Below are 21,123 nucleotides of genomic sequence, written 5' to 3' on the forward strand. Positions count from 1 at the left end.
ACTGAATGGCACAAAAATAGAATGTCTAATTTATGTTTTATTTAGTTTTAAATTTTTATTCATAAAAAGTATTAAAATTTGCAATTTGAGACAAAAAAGGGGATTTGGCAAAAATAATGGGATATGGAACATTGGGATGCATAGATATTAAAAAGTTACCAAAATAAATAAATAAAAAAATCACAACAATTGGACATCCAAATGCAAAGTTAGGCCTCCCAAATTCTAACCTTGTTGTATTGCTCTAACTTTGATGTGGGATCATCTTATTTGTTGGATGGTAGGAACAAATATTCATACATATTCTTTATATTAGTACTTGTGTACATGCTTTGCACGTGACAAATTTTATAATGATGATAATATATTCCAAATTTTTCTACAATTTTTTTATATTTTTATGTCTATAAAATTATTCTTATTTGTCACACTTATTATAGGTCATTAATATAGAAATATACCTGGATTTTTTTACATTATTTATATATTTTTTGTATACTTTTATGTTTTTATCTTTTTAAAATAAAGCTTTATTATCTATTATAACTTCACAAGTTGATACATTTGACCTAAAATGCCATATGGATCTACCATCAAATAGGAAAACAATCTCACTTTTTCATTAATTTTGAATTTTGCATTTGATTTATATCATCAATAAAAAGTTAAAAACAATTATTTTTTATTGTATCTAAGTTTTAATATGATTAATATAAAATATTAGAGATGTGACCAAATATTTTTCTATAGAGTTTCTTTTTTTTATATATTTTTTGTATTTTTATCTTTTTTTTTTGTATTTTTATTGTTTAATTATGAAGTCAATGATTGACACATATCATCCAAAAGGTTGAATTGTTAACTTGTCACCAAGAAAACAATTTCATTTTTAAGTTGGTTTTAAATTTTATATTTTATTTCCAACACCAATAAAGCAATTATTATTTATCACACTTGTTTTTTTAATATGATTAATATAAAATATTAGATAGGTGCCTAAATGTTATTTACAAAATTTTGTATCATTACATAATGTTTTTGTGCTTTTTATATTTTCCCATTTTTATTTAATTATGATATTAAAAGTTGGCATATTTAATTAAAAATGTTGAATTTTGACTCACCACCACAAAAATAATTTTTACCTTTGGATTGCTTTCCAACATGAATAAAAATAATTATTATTTGTCATACTTATTTTTGTTTCAATATGAATAATATATACATACATATATATACATACACACACGTGTGTGTGTCCAATTTTTCTACATTTGTTATTTGTCTATATTTTAAAAGTTTTTATTTAATTATGACATCATGGATTAGCCTACTTTACTTAGATGGTTGAATTGCTTACTCACCACCATGATGGAAAAATAGTTCCATTTTTTGTGTAAATTTAAAAAAACATGTATTTATATCGTTAAAAGCATTGGATGTAGATCTAATTGATAAAATTTATATTTTTTTTTTGTGAAAACAATATCTTAAATATAGGATTCAATAAAGGAATGGGAGTTAATAATACAATTTAATGAGAGGTAATTGAATGAAAAGAAATTTAGCGTAGTTCAAATTACATTTTGTACCCTCACAATTATAGAGAAATTAAATTAAAAAATAAGGGCATTCTAGTAAAAAGTTCCACACCATTATTCACACTTTTAATAATAGTATAGAAACATTAAAGGAATGCGTAAAATAACATTTTTTGACTTATATATATATATTCGGGTAGTGGGCGATGGTGGTTGGCCTACGACGCAGTGAGCGAGTGACCCAATGTATGTTTCCTGCATATTTGGTAGAGCAAGTACCCATTATGTATACCTAAGGGTGTTTTAATGAGTGTATTGCTCTCCCCCTTGAAAACTAATACGAAACCATATTTGTTTACCGTTCCTGTTCCGGAACGTGTAATAGGCCCCGGCCCTTAAATTTCTGCTAGGGAATTGGATCAGGGCCAACCACTCTTATTAACCGGCCCATAAATTCCCGTTAGGGAATTGGATAAGGGCCGACTACCAATAAGAATGCATTGAAAAATGGTGTACACACACATTTTAACCTTAACCGAAGGAGTGTTTAAAATGCTAATCTACCAACCTACATTGAAGCAAGCTATCGCTTGCTTAACACAACCTAACATATATATATATATATATATATATATATATATATATATATATATATATATATATATATATATATATCTGATTTGACATAAACTAAGGTTCAGAAAATGACTGTGATCAAATGATTGGAATTGACTCTCCTTGGGGTCTTAAGATGAAGAGGTAAAGGGCATTGGTTTTCAATGATCTGGGTATATATATATATCTGATTTGACATAAACTAAGGTTCAAAAAATGACTGTGATCAAATGATTGGAATTGACTATCCTTGGGGTTTTAAGACGATGAGGTAAAGGGTGTTGGTTTTCAATGATCTGGGTGTTGTTGGATTTGGATTTTTTGGTTCTATATACCTAAGATGCCAGATCTAATGATCCTGATCTGGGGTTTAAGATCAAAATGATCCCGATGGGATGACCAGAATCAATTTCGGCTTCAAGTCTTAAGATAAAGGGATAAACAGTGTCGAATTTTGAATTTTTGGACACTACGTAGCTATGGTTTTAGATTTATCATTTGATGTGAAATGAAGTTCAAGACCAAAATAACTCTTACTGAATAATTGTAATTGAAATCGGTTAAGGCTTCGGGTCTTAAGATGAAGGGATAATTGGTGTTGGATTATGGTGATCTTGGTGTCATTGGATTTGTATTTTTGGGCTCCATGTACCTATGGTCTTAGATTTATGATTTGACATGAAATGAGGTTCAAGATCAAAATGACTCCAATCGGATGATTGGAATCAATTTTGGCTTCGAGTCTTAGGATGAAGGGGTAAACAGTATCAGATTCGGGTGATCTTGGTGTCATTGGATTTGGATTTTTGGGATCTATGTACCTATCATTTTTTATTTCTGATTTGACATGAAATGAGGTTTAGGAAAAAACTGACTCTAATCGGACAATCGGAATCGACTCTAACTTCAGGTCGTAAGATGGAGGTAAATGGTGTTGGATTTCAGTGATCTGGGTGTTGTTGGTTTGGGATTTTTAGGCTCTATGTACCTATGGTGTCAGATTTTTTATTTAACATGAATTGAGGTTCAATATCAAAATGATCTGATTGGACAATCAAAATCAATTTCGACTTCGAGTCTTAGGATGAAGGGGTAAACAATGTCAAATTATGGTGATCTTTGTGTCGTTGGATTTGAATTTATGGGATCTACGTACCTATGGTTTTAGATTTCTAATTTGGCATGAAATGAGGTTTATGATCAAAATGACTCTAATCAAACGATCAAAATCAGTTCCAACTTCGGGTCTTAGGATCAAAGGGTAAATAGTGTTGGATTCGAGTGATCGTGGTGTCTTGTGATTTGTACTTTTTGGCTCTACATACTTATGGTTTTGGATTTATGAGGCTCTAACTTTTGTAAAATTCTAAAACTGTCCCTAAGTCAATTGAGAGGTTAGATAAAGCATGTTTGAAACTCGAAGTGTTCCTGAAAGACTAAATGGCACAAAAATAGGATATCTAATTTATGTTTTATTTAGTTTTAAATTTTTATTCATAAAAAATACTAAAAATTGTAATTTGAGACAAAAAAGGGGTTTGGCAAAAAATAATGCGATATGGAACATTGGGATGCATGGGTATTAAAAAGTTACCCAAAAAAAATCACAATAATCGGACATCCAAATGCAAAGTTAGGCCTCCCAAAGTTTGCTTACATGATTAGTATGCAACCCGTACTGGGTTGAATGTGTCCACTATCTAACCGTCTGGGTTGGACGGTTTTTTATCAAATCAATTGTTTTTAACCTCTCTCCAGGTTTTACTCAAACTGGACTCTGAATCTTGATTAGATGACGGTTTGAACAGTTTAATCGGCTAGTCAAAGACAAGTTAAAAATATTGGCCATCACTACTCAAACAAGCCATGATGAAAAGGGTTAACAACTCAGTGTTACCTCTCTTCCCCTCTTACTACTTTTTCCTTCAAACCCCTCTTGTTGAAGCCAACTTTCCTATAAAATTCATTGTTTGCAGTAATGCATGAAATTTCATCTGAAAACTCGAACTCGAAGCTAGACGATTCAATTTCATGGAAATTCAGAGGAGGATGACTTGTATCTTGTTCCATCACATCGACTATAGGAGTCGATCATCTGAGGAGAATAAGTAAACCAACTGTCCCCATGACCCATTTCCACAATCGTTTATGAAAGGCTTAGACTCGGAGCATCCAAAACTGTTCAATATCTACTTGTTAGTGTTTCCAGTTGATACAAATACGCACTTGGAAACCCAAAATTCAAAAACTATGTTCCGTGTGTATTGCAAAGGGGAATTAAGTGTTTCTTCGTAGGCTTTATATGCTAAACAACCGGTCTCAATTGATCACATCAGTTATAAAGAAGAAAGTAACGATCAGTTATATTTATTAATTGACTGTTTCTGGGGCAAAACCGAAACCTAGCTATATTCATTCTTTAATTGTCAATTAGTGTCTTAACATCTTATCAAATTATAGTTACATGTATACCCTCTAGACACTTCTTAAAATATAGGGCTAAAACTGTCCAATAAAAATTCTAGAAGCCAGGACCTCGCCATTCGCATAAATATTATAGATGATTAGCCGAAGAAAGCTCATTCCCATTTCATAGAGGACACGTGGCAATTGTAAACAAGTTTTGTGTGCCCAAGAACATTAGGGTCCAAATCGTTGTGAACTTGTGCGCCACCAATAAACCTTTTTTCTACAGCTCACTAATAAAACCTGAGAGTCACCATTTCCCACGAAGAGAAATAGAAAAATATGTGGATCACATGCCGGGATTGAACAGTCCGGGCCCATAGCTGCAGTCAGAATTTGTGGTCAGGTTTCATATCTTAGATTGCTATCTCATCTGTAGTACAGGCAGTGGGCACCTCGTCCCCAAACACAGAATCATCATCGACAGATCATCCTCCGGGACCTCCATTCCACACGGCTACACCCTACACCATTCCAAACCATCCTGGAGACAGAGCTACATCTTCGCCATTAACTTCTGCTCTTGATTTTCTAAAACGAAATAGAAAACCCAATTTTTCTGTAGTATCTGTTATCGAATTCTCTAAAATTCTAGTACAGCAGAAATAGATTCTAAGAAATGGGCACAACCCTGTTTATGAACTGCTGGTTTTCCTTGGGGAGTCGCAACCAGGCTTACCAATTTCTACAATCTAGACAGATTCTGTCTCACCATGTTTCTGTTCAATCTTCACTAGAGAAAAGGTACTCAACAACAAAAGCTACCAGAGGTTCAAGAGAAAATGGCTTTGGTGATGATGATACTGATAAACTGTCCAGGTTTCTGACAAGAAGGTGGGCTATGGTTTCTGGGGTCTCATTGGTTTCGGCTGCAGTTTTGGATTTTCCAAGAGAGGGATTAGCAGTGGTGAAACAGAACCTTCTTGCTGGAAGGATCCCTGGATTATCTGAGCCTGATGAACAAGGTTAGTTTTTCAAGTTAATTGCTTCCCTTTTTTTGTTTTAATTTCATCTCTTTCTCTTCTTGGGTTGTCCGAATCTAATATCAAAATGGAATATTGTGATAAATAGATAGAAAAGTCACAGAAGCTAATCTCTGGTTGTTATGTAAAAAGAAGGAAAAAAAATGATTCCAACAGCAGCTGCAGTTGTAGTATACCAATCAATTTGAGGGAATGAACATAAAAAACAAGGGAGGAGAGAAAAAGGGAGTTCAATGTGTTCTTTATCAAATTAGCACCTGTTACGCCATGAATATTAACACGAATACAGAGTTCCAGTCTTCAGATTTTCAGTTTTAACCCAAATAATTTAAGTAAAACTAAGGAATCGAGCTACCTAAGAACCATGTACAGAAATTTGTATCTTGTCCATATGAATTGAAAATCTGCTCCTTTTTGTATCCAAGTCCAAGCTACTGCCATAAACTTGCCTTGATGAAAGGCTACAAGAAATAATTCATTTGTGTTTTTTCTTTCTATTCTTTGTAAGACATTGTTTCCTCTATTTTCCAAAGCTTTAGACCATTTTTCATATGGAATGAAATTGCTCAGACAGGTTGGAGGACATATCGCAGACCAGATGAAAAGTCTGGAGGGCATGGTGTCGGATGGAGTCCAATAATCCCATATGCATTTTCGGTCCCAAAAGACTGGGAAGAGGTAATTAACTGCTTCATTGGACAGAAGACTCAAAACTTATCTTTAGAACTAATACTCAAAACCATTAGATTGGACTGAGTTATCCTCCTTTAAATTCCTGAAGAGACAGATTTTGCTTGATGTCTCTGATGTAGCGAACTGCTATGAACTGCAGGTTCCTGTTTCAATTGCAGATCTTGGTGGCACGGAAATTGATTTGAGATTTGCTAGCACTCAGGAAGGGCGCTTGTTCGTCATTGTTGCACCTGTTCTCAGATTTGCAGGTAATGAGTTCAAGATTTTCCCTTTTTTTTTTGCTGAAAATTAAAAGATGCCTGTTCAGGTACTTCCATGGTTTGCATAGTTAACAAGTTTGTTAAGGGCTTGAAGAATCTGTTCAGCTTGATCATGGTCAAGTTAATTTTTCCAACTAATCTTTTCAAGAACTTCGTTCCATTCATTGCTAGTTTGTGTTGATGATATTCTTGGGACTGTCTTTGGTACAGACCTTGGTGGAGATGCTACAATTGAACAAATTGGCCCACCTGAAAAAGTGATCAATGCATTTGGACCAGAAGTGATCGGGGAAAATGTTGAAGGCAAAGTTTTAAATATGGAAGTAGCAGAGCACTCCGGGAGGACATACTACCAATATGAGTTGGAGCCACCTCATGCTCTCATCACTGCAACTGCCGCCGGCAATCGGCTGTACTTGTTCAATGTGACTGCCAATGGTATAATTGCTTATCCTTCTGCAACATTTCTTTCCACATGAAAATGAAAACCATTAGTTATGGCAATGTGCTGAAAATATTTTATTTATATGTATTCTTGCAGGTCTTCAGTGGAAGAGGCATTATAAGGATTTGAAACGGATTGCTGAATCCTTCCGTGTTGTCTAAACTCATGAGTGGAAATTATAAAAATTCTTTGTAGAAAAATATGGTGTATGAAATACTTATTTCTTTCCATACTGAAAAATTTACAGAATTTGATACACATAGAATGAATTTACAGGTGTACAAGAACATCTTTTTGAAGTTCTTGCTGGGTCAGCCAGCCCTTCAGGAGAAGCTCATAGTGAAGAATTGACAAATAATTGAAGCAGCATTGTAAGAAAATGATGAAGAAGGATCCTCTCTTAGTTATAAATAATTGAAACAACACATAGTATGGATCATAACCTCACAAACTTAGAAATCCCAATCTCTTTCGCCACCCGCTCCACCATCTCTGTATTTGTTGGATTTTAATCTCATAAGAGATTAAATCCAATGGGTATGATTGGTCAATTACATGAAAAATTGCACATACACACTTCATTGAAAAATTAGTTTTTCTTTTACAAAACTCAGTTTTAAACTTGTCCAACATTGGAAAATTATAAGCTTTGTTTTCAGTATTTTAATAGGAGTTAATTTACACTCCTTAAAAATTGTAGAGGAGAGTATAGGGGTTTGATATTGTGCACACGCGTGCGTGCGCACACTTTGCTCACACCCGCATGGCTCGCAAAGGGTGGCTTTGGTTTTGGTGCGTTGTTGACCATTGATCATTGTTGATGAGATCAACGATCACGATTCGATCGAGTGTGATCAAGAAGTACAATTCAAAGTTATCAGTCATTAACTATTAACTACTATTTAAACAATCAAAATGTTTGAAGTTGTGACTATTCAAGGTGTCTTCTCTGAACCATCACCTACTTTTTCTTCATACCTCTTCATAAATTATTTAAGGAGCATGAATCAGACTCCAAAAACATACATTTTCGAAATTCACTATCTCTCTCTTTCTCTCAGTCCGGTCTACTACAGTCTCACAGAAGGTTTTTCCAGAGATTCTTCAACTTTGTTGGTTGCAGTTTCTCGCCTAAGGCTCTGTTGTATCGTAGGAACAGATTTGTCTGTAACCCAACAGCAAACTCAGTGAAATTGAATAGGAACAAATAACATTCAAAAGACAGTGTCTTCAGACACACCTCAGAGCTTCCTCCAAAGTTACGATGACCCCATTCTTCCAATAGTATCCAAATGAACAATCCTACAAGTTCCAAGCAGAGCACACCATTGGGTTTCATAGGTATACTCTTGATCAAGTTATATGCTTCATTATGCTGCATTTGGCATTCCTTATTTTAAGGTCTTATTTCCTTTTTGCAGTTATTAAAAATTCAGTATTCATAGGAGCATTTTAACAGTAAAAAGGAGACAAGTTCTTAAAATAAGGAATGTCAAATGCAGCCCATCTTCCTGCCCATCCTAAAAGGTCAGCCAAACAACCATAATTCTTAATGCCTGCAACTAAACCACATTCCTCCTCCATTTTGGAAAAGATTTCTAATCCTTTCTTCATGAATCCTCCATGTGCACAAGCAAAAAGAACAGAGAGAATTGTGAACTCATTGGGCTTCTCTCTTGACTCCTCCATACGGCCAATAAGCTCAAGAGCCTTTTCACTCCAACCATGAATGACAAGGCCTGAGATGCATTGCATTCCAACAAACATCATTCCTCTGGGGCATCCTTTCAAAAATTATTCTTGCATTATGCAAATCCCCGCGTTTTGCTTACATGTCAACCAACGCATTAAAAACAAACTTCAACATTATGGATTTTTTTACCATAATCCAAAGAACCCAAATCAAATGTGCACAAGTCGATAATGCACTTGCTGTTGTAACTTCATCAGGCTCAAATCCTTCTCGGCCTGGAATGCGATCAAAGATCAAATCCTTCTCGGCCTCCAGAGCCTCTTCGCAATATCCCTTCTATGCATATCCAGCAATCTATGAATTCCAGTTCAACAAATTGTTGACTGGAATGCGATCAAAGATCTCTCTCGCCTCCTTGACGTTACCCATCTTGCAGTAGTAGCCAGCAATCATTGCGAGTAAGAATAGCAATTCCGCTGTGGCATCTCCTCAAATAGCAGCCTCGCCATCTCCATCTGCCCACAATCCTCACATATCCATCAATCATCACAGTCCATCTCACCACATTCCTCATCTCATGTGGAGAGCAGTTGAACAGACGCCTAGCAGCAACAATATCCCCATTCCTTGCAAACCCACCAATCATCTCTGCCCATGTAACTTCCATCTTCTCTGGAATCCGTTCAAAAATAAATGATGCAGAACCCTTGTCACCATTCGTTGAATACCCTCCTAATCTCCTATCATTGCATTCCATGTTACCACATTTCTATCGGGCATTTCGCCAAATACCCTGTGGGAATCAACTATACCGCGGCATTTAGAATACATGCTAACTGATGAAGGAAAATTTGGCCTGACCTCTTTATTATGAAACCGGATCGCGCTCCATCACTAACCAATGAGGTCCCTATTCCCACACATCTTAATTCGCTTAATTTTTATTTATTTAATTTAATTAATTAACTTTGTTTCCTTAATTAATTTAATTTACTTATTTAATTACTTAGTTTACTTAATTATCTTAATTAGTGTAATTTATTTAATTAACTTAATTAAATACTTTAGGGTTATTTAAGTAATTAACTTTATTGGTTAATCAAATAAACTAAATACTTAATTATACTTTATGGTCATTTAATTAGACCCTAAAGTAATTTACTTAATTAACTTTATTAAAGTGTCCTATTTTCAAACTTTAGTGGTGCCACGTAACATTGTCTAACGGATCCATTGGCTCCATTTCAAATGTCATCTGTTTTTCCCTACAAATGGCCTTTTTTTACCAAAGCCTAGGGTTGAAAATAACCTTTTTTATTCTTTAAGATTAAAATCGGCATTTTGGCAAAATTCAAGGGTTAATCGAGCCAAAAACCTATTTTCTTCCGTGACAACATAAAGTACGTAACATATTCTTGATATGCGGCTCTGCACTTTGAGGGTAGTGAGCATTAGCCATTTAGCCTCCATAATTCTCATTTACGACAGACCCGCTCTGAACTTTTGGAAGCATTTTGCCCCTGTAACAAGTTGATGGTAAAATGCTAATTCAAAGTTTTTTCTTTTATTTTGTACTTTTTCTATTACTTTGTTGTATTTTCTATAATATTACGTTTTTTCTGTGTTTTGTTGTATTTTTCTCTTTTTCTTCATTTTTTTGTTGTATTTCCTATGTTTTCTACAATTTCCAAGTTTTTATTTTCTGCTTTTTGTTGCATTTTCTGATTTTATCAATTTTTCGCAAAATGGTCTCATAAAATGATATAGGAGAAGTTTAGAGTTCTGAAAATATTTAAACATGTACATGACGATCATGTGAGAATTTTTTCTGAAGTTTAAAATGCTTAACAATGGGAACAAAATGTTGGAGTCTAAAAGTTCAGGGTGGGTCTTTGTCGTAAAAATGGAAGTTTGGAGGGCTAAGTACAACAATCCCCAACATTCAGAGTGGTATAAATCTTTGTCAATATTCTTATTGTATTGATCAATTTTTTTTTCTCCTTGTGGTATTTTACTTTTCTTTATTTTGAAGCCATTTGTTTTAATTTCCTAACTGATATTGAATGGAGATAAATTGTATCCTGCCAATATTGATCAATAGCATCAACCGCTATAGTCCTAGTCCTATACAATTTGATACCACCAGATACCGTGCAGCACGGGTAGAATTGAACAGATACTCCAATATTCTACCTTTGCTACACATGAATCAGGCATGTTGTATTAATATTTTGAACATAGTCTATCAGGCAATCAACTAATCTTGCACCAGGAGATCAGAAGAAAGAGCCTCTGTTTTTCTGCTTTTTTTCTTTGATGAATACCTCTGTTTTTGAGCTTTGATTTTGAAATAAACCTGGTTATTGCAAATGTTGGTTAGTCACATCAAATATATGGTAAGGCCATTTTCATGTAAGAAAAGATATAAACCAGGTGATGGTCAAGCCAACTACAAGCAAGCTTCCATGCTTCCTTCACGCTACAGGCTATTTCTGAATCTCATATCTCTTCAACATATCCAGTGCAATCAGTCTTAATTCTGCAAATTATAAAATGGAATCCCATAAAAGCATATTTTATTCGCACAAGTTATGTGCAAAAATGGTTTTTTTTCCTGCTGCTATGTGCAAAAATGGCGTTACTAGCAGCTACTTTTGCATTTTTAAGAGTTCCTATTGAATTATGTGCCTGTCAAATGTTTAATTACTTTACAAAGTATAAAGGTCATACAATAAATTTAAACAACTCCTGATGCTGTTGCACATAATTTTCCCATAACCATGTCAAAATGCTATCAAGAATTCAGAAAAACTTAAGGCGGGACAAAAAATGCAACCAGTATGGTGCTCAGAATAGTTTATCAAAGGAAAATAAGTTTCAGACATTTACTTGACTGCTTAGCCTTGGTAGAAACATAAATGACTCCCCTAATGAGGTGAATTTGCTAAATATTACTATATTACTGAAGCTCTACTAGCATCTAACTAAAACATGAAATCTTCAAAATTGTCCTGTGTGCGATATTACAAGTATTCATTATTAAAAACATTGTAGTGGATGTTAATTAAAGATGGGTTACAAACATGCAGAGGCTCCACCAAGCTGCAACACTATGCCTTTTGGGCATGTTCAGGAGACAAAAAAAAAATCGTTGCCGACACCAAATTCGTGAATAATACATATACATAATTTCATGGGAAGCAGTGGCCATTAAATTGGTAAAGGGAAAACCACTTTGCTTTCACATTATGTTCAACTCAATTCGTGGTTTGTTAATGGCTAGCTTTAGGAGTATTGATCAGGAGCTCTGTATCAGCTTGTTGAATGGAAGATGTAAGCTTCTCATTGTAAAGGATCAGGTTGCAGAAGCACAAGGAATGAATGCAAGCATTATGTGGAAAAATGACCACAGAACCCAATCTGCAGCACCCATATTTGGCATCAGATTTGATCCTTTGATATTAACCGTCTTGGATTCTGATTCATAATCTGCAACAACCATGTCAAATTGTATAGGGGCCTGCAATAGAAGTAGTATCCCTTAGCCATGGAAGCAATTTAGGTATTTCATCAGCTTGTACATCTTTTAAGCATGCTCCCTTGTAGGGGTCATTTCTTTGTGTAACGGTAAAATCTTTGGCTGACAAGTATGGGAGCAGGGGTTCAAGTCTGATAGAGACCACTTGTGCAAAATAGATGGCAAAGGTTAAGTCTGTATCATCCGGTCCCCCCCCCCCCTAGGCCTCAAACAGCTGCAACCAACATTGGGATTGGGTAACAATGGCCTTTAAATTAAATGAAGTGGTGAATAGAAAGGAAATTCAAGGACAGGTGGTAAAACACTATAATAGAATACACTCAGATTTTGCCCTGAAAATAAGAAAACCTTGCATGGAAGATATGGAACAATATTGGATTAACATACCAAAAAAAAGTTAGACTGAATTTTCAAAGGAAGTGATCAGCCATTAAAAGTTGTGGTTTCTCTCTGTCTTCCTCAATCTCCATGGTAACATCCTTCTTAATTTCTTCAATCCGTTTATCCCAAATTCCATCTATAAGTTTCCAAGTCTCATCACTAATGATTTGCGTCTGCAGATAAGAACAGAAAAAAGTAAGAATAAGATTGAAAGCACATCAAAGAGAACTACCATGACCAAGGTTCAAATTTTCGATATGTGTCGGGCCGTATCAGTCGATACGTATTGTATCGGGGGCTTCCTGATACGCCAGTCCAGGGGTGTTTTGGGATTTCAACCGGTTCAGGGGGTGGACGGACCAGACCTTAAACCAGCCCCTCTGAACCGAACTTGAGAAAAAAAAAAAAAAAGCTATTGACTGGCATCTCGAGTGCATCAATATTTTGAACCTTGACCATGACAAAGTATATCAAAATTAACTATACTTACCTCCAGTGGCCGTGGTGCACCAAAGGTGGAAAATCCAACATTTCCTGGTGCAAAAGTGACCCTTCCAGGAAGTGAATTCCCATGAATTCCCCATCGCCCAGCATAAATGAGTGCTCCATACTCATCAACAGGATGCACAGGAGGCTGCAATAGTTGCAATGTTAAGATATCAGAAAGATAGGTCCAAGGCCTCTAATTCTCAAGTGAACATACCAATGAGGTGGACTTGTGTCTCAAACAAGTCTCAAGCAACATTCTGATGCTCAAGTCAATTTAAAAGCAGCATCAAGTGACAAGAAAAAATACTTCTAGCCATAAATAAGTGAATATAGTCATCTTACTATTTTACAATTATTTCACCTGATACCAGCTCGTAAAGCTAGAAGATGTAGTTCCCACTGACCTGGGATCAAAACTCCTTTTTACCAGCTCCCTCCACTAAAACTTTGTCAAGCAATAATTTAACTATTTCACCTGATTACCTTTAGTAATCCCTTTACTTGTCAGGAAACGCATGTATCAGAATGTTTAACAAACCATGTATTTAAGCCAGGAAACTATTCAGAACATAAAAGTAGAATTCCACTTAACAAAGCTACTTTTAACGGAAGGATTGTCCAGTAAGTATTATTTTATTTTCATTTTCCACTACAAGAATTTGTCAAACATTGCAGACAAGAAAATGGCATTCTCCTTTCCTCAAAGCCATAGGAAAACCAGCATCAGGAGTTGCAAATTTATGCATCAACAATCAACATATATGACGAAAATAAAAGGTCAAAAAAAAGTCTAAACACTGCCATTCATGAAAAATTCCACCATCCTGGGACTTCCTACCATGCTTTTCAAAAACCAATGGAAAATATGTATTCCATACAGCACACTGATGCAGAAGAAATTATTTTGGTACCAGGTCTAACAGTAACTAAGGTACGGAGATAATACATCCCAGATTGGTGGTAGCTGAATGGTTGTCATTTGGGGTTGATTTGTTAGTTGACAAAGAATAGCAGCAGGGCTACTTCTCATTCTACACTTGGGGAAGGGTTGATGGCCCTCACACCTTTCTTTTTTTTCTCTTTTTGGAAGAGGAAAGCTGAGAATTATATTAACTAAAAGAAGAAAGAGGGATTTACATGTGAATACAAACAGATCATAAAACCAACTCCAAGACTTCACCGGGAAAGCTCGCAGGCTCCCATAACTCAATGGCCTTCACATCCTTGTACTCTAATTACATTTTTCCATATAATGTTGATATCAACAAAAAAAACAAAAGAGAAAAAATAAGTACCTGAGGTATTCGAGGAGCTTTGTTGTATATGTCCCAGATTTCGTCAGCCTTAATCTCTCCTTTTACAATTAGAATATCTACACCCATTATCAGTCAATTAAGATAAAGTTTTGATAAATACATCAGCTGCCTATGTTTCTGCATCACAAGTTTAGGCTAACTACATCATTGCATCATTAGAGAATCTTAACAAATGAAGTGGTACAACATAATATATATGAATCTAGCCAATAAATAGACTAAAATGCATGAGGGAGCATTAACCAGTGTAAGAACTCGGAACGGAAGACAGGAGGGTTTTCAATTATTATGAGTTCAGTGTTTTAAAAGCACAAGGTGCAAAATATTAAAATACATAAACAGAACATGTAAAGCATATTTAAAATCAAATTTTAAAAATGAAATCAAGGATAACATAGAAAACATATTCAAGCATGTAAAACTCTCGATCTCTTTATTTTTTCTCCAATTGCCTTATTTCAAATAGCTAATGTGATGTTAAACATTAAGCATTCTTAATCCCTAAAAAAAATTATAATTTTAATTGTATTTTAAAAATATCTTTTATTAGGATGAATGAATGAGCAACATTAGCAAATAGGGAATTTTCATAGCTTCTATGAGTGAGTAAACCGGAGTGGAGAGAACCCCCTTATTTGCTAATGTTGTCCATTCATTTATCCTAGTAAAAGATATTTTTAAAAGACAATTAAAATTGTAAAATCTTTTTCATAGGGATTAAGAATTTAAACCCCTAAATGGACTTGTTCAGGCTTGCCCCGAGGGGCTTGGTTGGGGGTCTGGAAGCAGAGCCCCTGGCCCAGCTGCTAGGCATAAAAAAACAGGAAAAAAAAAAAAAAAACATGTGCAAACTTTCAAAAGGTGCCCATGTGGGCTGTAGAGCAAGGCACACCAGGCATGTGCCTTTCGAAAGTGCTACACTTGGGACCTAGACAAGGCACATACACTAAATGTTCCTCACTTGTGCACCTAGGCACACCTGAGGCATGCCTTTTAAATCATTGGACGGGTTTACACCAAGAGTCAGAACTAAGACCACATATTTTGGCATTAATAATGGGTGAACAAACTAGATATTTATACAAGGGCATTGCATGGTGAATGTGTTGAGGGCCCGGGAATAGGATCTCATCATGGGTCGGTCCACGAGGAAAACCTCCTGTTTTCCCTTCAAGAGATCACCAACTCTCCTAACTCACTTCTTCAACTGAATATTCGATATCTCATTCAATAATGGGGTCTCCTTAAATAGGAGATTACAAGAGTCCTAATCAAAGGGAGTCTCCTTGCCGAATAGGGAGACTTCCAATTCTATTTTGCTAACGATAAGATAAGCTAATCCTAATCTGATAAGCTACTAACAAGATAAGATAAGAGATAAGAACAAGCAAAATGAGCTAATCTAATCTAGATAAGGCTGTTGTTGCCGAACTAGGTAGGATGAGCATCACTGAATCACTGCTGATGCTGGCGGTTAGGTGCCTGCTGCTGCCGGCGGTGATGGTACGTCTTCCCGAGGAAGGCGTCCATAACAGAATGATATAGTACTGATTTATAAGACTAAAGAAATATGTGCAGAATACCAGGCTAGAACAATAGAAAGATGATTAAGAATAAAAAAGTTTCATTGGATGGGTTACTAGCTTGTACAAAATTATTGCTAAAGTGTTGTCTCTTAGAATCCTTGTTGACTTCCTACTCTTTTCTCCTCTTTTCTTCTCTACTGCTGAAATCTTTATCTTCCTCCTCTTTCCATTCACGAGAAATTCGACTAAATCTGCAATCAATGATTTCTACTTCAACTATTGTCTACTTCCTAATAGATGTACCCTTTGTAAAGCCGATGGGGAATCCGGCTACAACCTCATGGTCTCTTGTAAGGTTGCTAAAACTGTTTGGGAGTGGGTTTTCTCCCGCTTTGGCTGTTCTTGGTTTCCTCCGGAGAGTGTCCAAAGGTTGTTCTTTCCTTTTTTCAGATGGACTAAGAAGTGAGGGAAGACTATGTGAAGGAGTATTAGGCAGCAGTGTGCTGGTCGTTGTGGAGAAAAAGAAATTCACGTATTTTTTTAGACAGGGAAAGAACCCTAGAAGAACTGTTAGACCTAATCCCTTTAAGGGCTGCCCACTGGCTGAAATCTTTGGAGTTGTTTTCAGACTTTCCTGTGGATGACTTGCTAAGAAACTGGAAAGAGATTGCTTCCACTACTAAATGTAAGAGGACTCTTTATCCCTCTTGGTCCCCTCCCCCCACGGGTTTCATTAAGTTGAACTTTGATGGCAACAGTGTAAGGAATCCAGGACCCTCTGGGATTGGAGGGGTTTTCAAGAATGAGGAAGGGGTTGTTATTGCTCTATTTTCTGGCCCTATTGGAGAAGGTGACTCTCTTAGGGCTGAGATCCTTGCAGCGCTTGAAGGAATTCGAAGAGCAAATGAATTAAATGTCATCCAATTGATCCTGGAAGGTGATTCGAAGGTGGTGGTTAACTGGTTGAAGAAAGAGGACAGTGGTTTGTGGAACTTTAATAATGAAAAGAAGCAGTTCTTATGGATGTGTAGGGACATTGAAATCCAATATAGCTGGGTGAAGAGGAGTGTCCACTCATTTGCGGATGAGTTGGCCAAGCAAGGGGTGAATAGGGAATCTGTATTTTGGGCTAGTTTTTAATTTTTTTCTCTTTGTATTCTCTTTGTATTCTGTATTTGGGAAGCTAAGATATTTTATCTCCCCTCTTGTATACATACTCCCTCTTTTCTCTTAATTTAATGAAGCCGGTGTTATTGATCAAAAAAAAAGAATAAAAAAGTTTCAAGATAAGTCAGACTAAAACAGTTTTAGTAAAGATAGCAATGAGAGTGGTTATGCAACAATATTGATGAACAAGAGATACCCCAAACTGACCACTTCTAGTACATTGGATCAAATCATCAATAATTGAGGAGAAACTGAAGATGATGTTAACCTTAGAATTAGAGAAGGGAAGTTGAGAGGTGCATCTTGCGTGCTATGTGATCCATGCATACCAATGAGACTGAAAGGAACTCTCATAATACATATATAAGTAGCATTATTATATAGGACAGAATGTTGGGAAGCAAGAAACATGTCCTGAAAATATGGCTCTTGATAAAGTATAATAGTGGGACACTATTCATGTAGCCGACCCCAAATATTTGGGGTTAAAGCTGAATTGAGTTTGAAATAACAAAGAGAGAGAAATCATCTTGTGGTTTTGGGGTTTTGGGGTGCAAGTGGATTAAAGGTTGCCTGCAAAACTCTCGGTGATTATGAATGGGTCAGTGGTGGATTTTTTTTGAAGCAATTAAAGGGCTTAGACAAGGAGTTCCCCTTCCCCCTTTTCATCTTGGTGGCTGAAGTTCTAAGTAAGCTGATTACTAGAGTCAACCAATTGCAGTTTATTAAAGGATGAAAGTGGGTAGAGATGGAGTGATGGTCTCACACCTCTAGTTTGCAGATGACATTTTGATTTTCTGTGAGGGGGAAGTTAAGAATGGAGTGGAAAATCTGAAGCTAATGTCTAACCTAAAGATCAATTGGAATAAGAGTGCAGTGGTTGGTTTAAATGTTGGGGAAGAGGAGGTTGACTCATTTGCGGAGATACTTGGGTATGAAAAAGGGGTCTGGCCTTTGAATTATTCAGGCTTACCCCTCGGTGGCAATTCAAGGTCTATAAGTTTCTGGACTCCAGTTGTTGAGAGACTTGAGAAAAGATTAGCTAGGTGGAAAAGGAAGTACATTTCTCCAAGAGGGAGAATCACTTTGATAAAATCAACATTGGCCAACCTCCCTAACTATTTCATGTCTGTCTCTAGGATGCCTCAAGTAGTTGTGTAAAGGGTGGAAAAAACTAATGAGAGACTTTCTATGGGAACCGGGAGATAGTAAAAATGACCACCTGGTGAAATGAGAAAAGGTGGTAGTAGAAATCACTGATTGTAGATTTAGTTGAATTTCTTGTAAAAGGAAAGGGGAGGAAGATAAAGATTTCAGTAGTAGAGAAGAAAAGAGAGGGATAAGAGAGTAGGAAGTCAACCAGGATTCTTGAATTAACCCTAGCTATCAACCCCTCATTATATTTATACTTAACATAAAGGATGAGATATTACAAGGATGCCCTTAGTAGGGCGGCTACTAATATAACTGAACAGTCACAACTTAAAAACATAAACTAATGGGCCTAAAGCCTAGCAACTTCCTAACTAAATAGCTTAAAATAAGAATAAAAAAAAACAACAACTAGGCCCAACTCAACACTCCCCCTCAAGTGGGGCGTAAATGTCACACACTCCCAACTTGCGTAGATCATGCTCCAGCTTGTTCTTTGCAACACCTTTTGTGAGAACATCCACGAGTTGCAGATCAAAAGCAATGTATGGAAGACAAACTTCTCCAGAAATTACCCTTTCTCTGATAATATGTCTATCCACTTCAATGTGCTTAGTTCGGTCATGCTGGACTGAGTTATGGACAATGTTAATTGTTGCCTGGTTATCACAGTATAACATCATAGGTTCTTCTGCCTGTACACCAATTTCTTCTAATAGAAAATGGATCTAGAGAAGTTCTGAAACTCCATGCGTCATGGCCCTGTATTCAGCTTCAGCACTAGATCTTGCCACCACTGTTTATTTCTTACTCTTCTACGAGACAAGGTTACCCCCAACAAGGGTGCACACTCCTAAAGTTGATCTCCTATCATCAAGGCATCCTGCCCAATCTGCATCTGTATAAGCCTCTAGTTTCAACTATCCATGATCAGTAAACAATATGCCTCTACCCGGGTGTCCCTTCAGATAAGCAAGAATCCTGTCGACTGCCTCCCAATGCTAGACTCATGGAGCATGCATGTATTGACCTACCACACTTATTGCATAGGAAATGTTTGTTCTTGTCATACACAAGTATAACAGTCGACCAACAAGTCTCTGATATCTCCCAATGCCCTTTACTGGTTCACCTTCTGATGCATTGATTCTATGGTTCTAATCAATAGGGGTATTGATTGCCTTCATTACAAGCTTCCTTGTCTCTTGAAGATCCAAGACATACTTCCTCTGAGAGATAAAAATTCCATGTTTTGATCTTGCAACTTCAATGCCTAAGAAGTATCTCAGTTCTCCAAGATCCTTAGTTTCAAATTCTTTATGTATATTCATTTTCAGACAATCAATCTCACTTAGGTCATTCCCCGTGACAACAATATAATCCACATAAACAATTAGGACTGACACCAAAGATCCCCTTCGCTTCACAAACAAGGTATGATCGAATTGAGTCTAAGTGTAGCCAAAAGCAATCAATGCCTTTCTGAATCTGTCAAACCATGCTCTAGGAAATTGTTTCAAGCCATAAAGTAACTTCTATACCTTTCCCTTTTCAGTATCACTGTAAAAGCCAGCAAGGAGATTCATATACACTTCCTCTTGCAGATCCCCATTTAGGAAAACATTCTTCACATCAAGTTGAAACAAGGGCCAAGAGTATGAGGCAGCAAGAGAAAGAAGTATCCGAACAGAGGTCATCTTTGCAAGTGGTGAAAAGGTCTCTAAGTAATCAATACCATAGGTCTGTGTGTACCCTTTTGCAACAAGTCTTGCCTTGTACTTTTCTATACTTCCATCTTCCTTATATTTTACTGTGTAAACCCATCTACATCCAACTGTCTCCTTGCCTTCTGGTAGATCCACAATGTCCCATGTCTGATTCTTAATCAAAGCTGTCATCTCTTCCTACATAGTTGTCTTCCACTCAGGTTTGGAGAGAGCCTTACTAACACCCTTGGGTATAGACACTGAGTCAAGGGAGGAAAGAAAAACACGGTAGGAAGGAGAAAGTCCACTGTAGGATAAGTACTATGAAATACAATGAGCAGTACACTTTATCTTCCCTTTTCTGAGAGCAATAGGAAGATCAAGGTTATCTATAACAGGGTTAGTAGAATCAATGGGAACTGAAACAGTAGCGGGACCAAGAGGAAAAACCGAATCCATGTCAGCCGAATCTGGAGTCTCCAAGGAATCGATAGGAAGTGATGTGAGTTCTGTTGTCGTGGAATCAACCTCCTTATGAAGTCTCTGTCATAAGTAATGCTGAGAAGTAGGACGCAAATGAGGTGGTAAGGTAGGTGACACAGGATGGTCAAGCACAGGAGTAGACACAGGGATTGGAACTGGGAGAGGAATATACTACTGACTCACTTCCCCAAAACACTCCCCTTGAGAAGGATTCTTTGAAAAGTATGTGGATTCAAAAAAAGTGACATCCATGGTAACATACTGACTCCAAGAGACTGGATCATAGCAGCAGTACCTTTTCTAATTTTCTGCACATCCAAGGAAAACACACTTCTTTGCCTTGGGATCAAGCTTCGAGCGATGATGACCAAGGATATGTGTAAAGTAGACACACCCAAACACCCTGAGAGGAATATGAAACATCTCCCCCTCAGGAAAAAGGAGACTGAATGGGGTGTTGAATCCAAGTATACGAGAGGGCACCCTGTTAATCAAATATACTGTTGTGAGAACTGCATCACCCCAAAACCGAACTGGAATTGTAGATGTGATCATCATGCTTCTTGCAATCTCAACAATGTGCATGTTCTTCCTTTCTGCAACACCATTCTGCTGTGGACTGTAGGGACAACTGCTCTGATGGACAACACCATATTCTAACAGATATAA

The 21,123-nt window shown here is 36.6% G+C and overlaps 2 protein-coding genes and 1 pseudogene across 3 annotated transcripts in view; 1 reads left to right on the top strand and 2 right to left on the bottom strand.

Moving 5' to 3' along the window:
• Positions 1-4,891: 4,891 nt before the first annotated feature.
• LOC148851738 (thylakoid lumenal protein (Mog1/PsbP/DUF1795-like photosystem II reaction center PsbP family protein)) lies at positions 4,892-7,272 on the top strand. Its single transcript, XM_088947507.1, has 5 exons — positions 4,892-5,587; positions 6,180-6,283; positions 6,438-6,546; positions 6,769-6,996; positions 7,100-7,272. The coding sequence occupies exons 1-5, from the start codon at positions 5,242-5,244 to the stop codon at positions 7,162-7,164; spliced, it is 852 nt and encodes a 283-aa protein (XP_088803633.1). The 5' UTR covers positions 4,892-5,241; the 3' UTR covers positions 7,165-7,272.
• A 43-nt stretch (positions 7,273-7,315) lies between these two features.
• LOC148851739 (pentatricopeptide repeat-containing protein At3g21470-like) lies at positions 7,316-9,527 on the bottom strand (annotated as a pseudogene).
• Positions 9,528-11,677: 2,150 nt separating this feature from the next.
• Positions 11,678-21,123, bottom strand: part of EMB3144 (AAA-type ATPase family protein) — a 33,361-nt gene continuing 23,915 nt past the window's right edge. For both annotated transcript variants that reach the window (XM_088946195.1, XM_088946197.1), the window contains exons 14-17: positions 14,400-14,476; positions 13,106-13,249; positions 12,622-12,788; positions 11,678-12,216 (exon numbers count right to left, since the gene is read on the bottom strand). In XM_088946195.1, coding sequence (XP_088802321.1) covers positions 12,645-12,788; positions 13,106-13,249; positions 14,400-14,476 — 365 coding nt within the window. In that variant the 3' untranslated portion in view covers positions 11,678-12,216; positions 12,622-12,644. The remainder of the gene's footprint in view (positions 12,217-12,621; positions 12,789-13,105; positions 13,250-14,399; positions 14,477-21,123) is intronic.

This window comes from Nelumbo lutea, chromosome 5 (assembly GCF_056320005.1).
Source record: "Nelumbo lutea isolate HS-2025 chromosome 5, American lotus-T2T, whole genome shotgun sequence".
Taxonomy (NCBI): Eukaryota; Viridiplantae; Streptophyta; class Magnoliopsida; order Proteales; family Nelumbonaceae; genus Nelumbo; species Nelumbo lutea.

Excerpts from the sequence above, each read along its gene's own strand:
- LOC148851738 (XM_088947507.1), top strand. The coding sequence starts at position 5,242 with ATGGGCACAACCCTGTTTATGAACTGCTGGTTTTCCTTGGGGAGTCGC. Across the intron at positions 6,547-6,768 it reads ACCTGTTCTCAGATTTGCAG|ACCTTGGTGGAGATGCTACA; the intron begins GTAATGAGTTCA and ends TCTTTGGTACAG. Across the intron at positions 6,997-7,099 it reads GTTCAATGTGACTGCCAATG|GTCTTCAGTGGAAGAGGCAT; the intron begins GTATAATTGCTT and ends GTATTCTTGCAG.